Source organism: Electrona antarctica (assembly GCF_951216825.1).
Source record: "Electrona antarctica genome assembly, chromosome: 2".
NCBI lineage: Eukaryota > Metazoa > Chordata > Actinopteri > Myctophiformes > Myctophidae > Electrona > Electrona antarctica.
In genome coordinates this window covers 24823226-24827539 of record NC_136807.1, presented here as the reverse complement: position 1 = coordinate 24827539, position 4314 = coordinate 24823226, and the positions used below count along the sequence as shown (strand labels likewise).

At 42.4% G+C, this 4314-nt stretch overlaps 1 protein-coding gene across 1 annotated transcript in view; it reads left to right on the top strand.

Annotated features, from left to right (window-relative positions):
- Window positions 1–4044: 4044 nt before the first annotated feature.
- The window catches only part of LOC306932645 (leucine-rich repeat neuronal protein 1), a gene marked incomplete at both ends in the record, with an annotated part of 9791 nt that continues 9521 nt past the window's right edge, over window positions 4045–4314 (top strand). The window contains 1 exon segment of the mRNA XM_079514530.1: window positions 4045–4129. Within this exon segment, the coding sequence (XP_079370656.1) occupies window positions 4045–4129 (85 nt within the window).

Below are 4314 nucleotides of genomic sequence, written 5' to 3'. Positions count from 1 at the left end.
AGCTTACATCTCGTTAAATAATTAACAAGCCTCTCTCATCAATATTCCAATAAGTCAGCAACTACAGAAAGAGAGAGGAGAGCCAGTTAACTAACTGGTGGAACAGAATACCAGAGCTGACAACCAGGCTCACCTGATTCAGGGCCCAGGGGGGTCAGGCTCTATGCACTGCAACCATATTGGAAAGAAAGTGATGCTCTTCCTTCGCTCTGCTGTTGCATTAAGGCTACAGACAGTATGCCACTCTTGGCTTCCTGCCCTCACATGACATGCAGACCAGCCTCTCCTCTGTAGTGAAAATATAAAGAACGTTTTCGCTACTCACCAATACAAAGACGGGTTTTGTCATTACAAAGCATCACATTCTCCTCCTCCAGTTGGTTTACGTTGTCGTCGGTAATTGAGAAATGCGTCCAATTGTCAGAGCTGCCTCCTTGCTTTGGTTTTGTATTGCAATCGCCAGAGTTGATCTCATTTTCCATGTTGTGTTTGTGAATGTTGTGATAGACAGGTTGAGTGGTTGTTGTGGGGTAAGCCAAATTATTCATAGTTACTAGTAACCAAATCGACTCTTACGGGTCTGTATCTGTGACAGTGTACAAATGGATCCAATTGAGAGTTAAAGAATCTAACTTTGCCCTGTGTTTACATAACAAAACGTGTGTGTGTGTGTGTGTGTGTGTGTGTGTGTGTGTGTGTGTGTGTGTGTGTGTGTGTGTGTGTGTGTGTGTGTGTGTGTGTGTGTGTGTGTGTGTGTGTGTGTGTGTGTGTGTTTCTATAGCAGCAGTTATCACTCATCTCATCAGCCACTGACTGGAGCAGTGTGGTGGTGTTTACCTGCATTTCGCTGTAGTTTGTTTTTGTCAGAGCCATAGAGTAAGACAGAGTTACGACATCTCCGTTCACTTCATGGGGCCAGTCCAATGGCTCTTCTAGATTTCTATTTGGCGAATAGGGACACCGGAAGTTTATGGAATGAAGGGTAAAAAAAAATATTTATTGTTTTGTTTTTATTTGTTTTATTCATATTTATTGTCATGTCACAGGACAACGTTGCATACTCTGCCTTTAAATGAACACTCTGGATTTTACAGAGCAGACCTTGGAAGAGTTAGAGAAAACAGTGTTCTTGAATGAACCTCTGAAACATAAATATTATAGAGAAATATATATAAATATTTGAATCCCCCCCCCCCCACACACACACACACACACACACAATCTGAGCAGCCAATAGGACGGCAGCTCAGGGGTCACCCCTTATGTCACTTCCTGGCTGGTTGCCATGGCTCCAGTGGCAAGATGTCTCTCTCTCTCTCTCTCTCTCTCTCTCTCTCTGTGTGTGTGTGTGTGTGTGTGTGTGTGTGTGTGTGTGTGTGTGTGTGTGTGTGTGTGTGTGTGTGTGTGTGTGTGTGTGTGTGTGTGTGTGTGTGTGTGTGTGTGTGTGTGTGTGTGTGTGTGTGTGTGTGTGTGTGTGTGTGTGTGTGTGTGTGTGTGTGTGTGCGCGCGTGTGTGTGCGTGTGCGTGCGTGTGTTAATGGAGGCATGCCTGTCTGATCACATTATGGATCAGAGGAGAGTACAAAAAGTAGAAGAACACTCTCACTCTCTCTCTCTCCCTGCCTCTGCCTCTCTCTCTCTCTCTCTCTCTCTCTCTCTCTCTCTCTCTCTCTCTCTCTCCAGTCTCTTGATCTTCTTTGCTCTATCATTCTTTAACATTCTGGCATCAGTGAGACAGACTGTAGTTACAGTGCTTTACATCATCCTAATAGCCTGCCTGCGTGCATGCGTGCGTGCGTGCGTGCGTGCGTGCCTGCGTGCGTGCGTGCGCGTGTGTGCATGAATGCATGAGTGCATGAGTGCATGAGTGCGTGTGTGTGTGTTATGGATGTTGAAATGAAACTAGATATAGAGTTCATTAAATAACTACTCATAATTATAACTAGTAACTCCCTGTGGAACCAATTAGGCCTAACACAATGAACTGGTCAGCAAGACAGCATAGGAAAGACAAAGTGAAATTGCTTAAGTGTGTGTGGGTTTTATAATAACAAGTTATTATATTATTATTAAGTTATTATATTTAACACTTTAATATAATAACTAAATAATTGGATCCATTGGAACAAAGGATATTTTTTCCCCATTTCCTTAAAAGTAACAGTTTTGGACATACACAGCACAAGGTTTCTATCTGACAGCGCCTTAATTATGCTGGTCCTAAAATACATTTTAAGACGTAGGCATGTATTCCTCTTTGTATACTTAATGAGCACGCTAAAATTTGTATCTGAAAACAGTTTAGATTACAAACATGCTTCACTTCACCGGCCATCTCTCTCTCTCTCTCTCTCTCTCTCTCTCTCCCGAGCCTGCAGGCTAAACACTAGCTCTGCTGCACGCGTGAATCTATTTTGCATCCGAGCATAGACATGGTAACGCATATCTATGTGGCAGAGCCTTAGATTATATGGCTCTGCTATGTGGTAACGGCCCGCCTGCCTCTGATTGGCCTACCGGCACTGCCCGTCTTGACTGTCCTCCGAGGTGGATATAGCTATGCTGGATAGTCTGATGCGGAAATAATACAAGTACGGTATGATACAAGAGAAAGAGGCAAACTAATATTGTTTATGCCGTTTGCTTTGATGGAATAATAGATTGAACATGTACGCCGTAATTTCTGATTTGGTTGTGTTCTAAATAAAGTGTTTGTGTTGATTATTGTGTAATTTATTTGTAGGCCTATATATGTAAACTTGAAACATTATTGTACTGTAAAAAGGTCTCTTTTCCCTTCATCTTTATCCTTTTTAGTATAATAGTATTAGTTTACTATAATTAGATTAACACACTATAATCAACACTTTATTTAGAACACACCCAAATCAAATCATAGTACAGCGTACGTGTTCAATCAATTATTCAATCAAAGCAAACGGCATAAACAATATTAGTTTGCCTCTTATACAAAAAATAAAAGTTACAAGTTAGTTACAACAAGGCTTCATTCTGTCGCGCGTGCCAAGCTGTTATTCTCTTGTAATATTTCGGACAGTCAAGACGGGCAGTGTCGATAGTGTCACGGTGCGACTCAGGAGATGTAGGACCCAATTGCAGAAACAGAGCAGGAGCAGAGCAGGTCAAATGTAGGTGATTTATTCTCCAAAACACAGGAACACAAGAGAACGCAGGAGAATACAAAGAACACTACGAGAACATTACTAGGACTGAACACTGTAACAACATCTAAGATCTGGCAGGGAACACAAGGAACTGAGGGTTTAAGTAGACACAGGATAACAATACACAGGTGAACAGACCTAACAATCAACACAGGGATTGGCTGGGAGACTAACAGGACACAGGTGGAGAAAACTAGTAAGGTGAGACAAGACAGGAAACAGTAACTAGGGAAAACAGGAAACACTAGGACATCACTACATAATAAAAGGTATTCAACAGACAGATATCGTGACAGATAGGCCAATCAAAGGCAGGCGGGATGTACCATGTCTATATGCTCGGACGCAAAATAGATTCACACCTGCTGCACACAGCTGCTGTGAGTGAGGTTACAGCGTCCCATAGTCTGAAGGGATGGGACCTTCTGATTGGTTGAGACATAGTTTCAGACTAAAACTAAAAAATGACCAAATATTGGTAAAATTGTATGTTAACGTGCTTTTCCCTCCTATATACAGGTTTAATGTTTGTTTTTAGTTCAATGTTTGTTTTAAAAACGCCATTGACAATGAAGGGAAAATGTACATCATCCTGTCCCTAACACAAACATTAAATGCCATTAACAATAAAGAGAATGTAATGTTTGTTTTGGCACCGTTTGTTTTACATCACCTAATCAACATGAGTTAGACTTTAATATATTAGCGCCCCTCACTTCACACAGGTGTGATTTTTAATTCTCCTTTCTGTGTGTCCATCCAGTTGCAGATGACTCCGCCTCTCCCCGACCTTTAGAGGACGTTGTCAACAATCAGCGCATCACTTCCTCTCTGTCAACCTTCCCACACAGTGCAACATCATGGGATCTGTAGTCCTCGTCCTTTACTTCCTGCTCTTCCTGATGACATCATCACTATGTGCCAGTGTGGGTGGTCCCAGTCAAGGTAACTTATAACATACCGGTAACCCCTGCTAGTACGCTATGCTGCGCTACGTGTGAGAGAACATAAACCATACATCCGTCTTCTGCCGCTTTGGGACATTGAACACAACGCAACAACGCATGTGTGTTTGTTGACTGATGACGTTTTGTTTGTTTTCCGCGTGCCGTCCGGAAGGGGCCGTCACA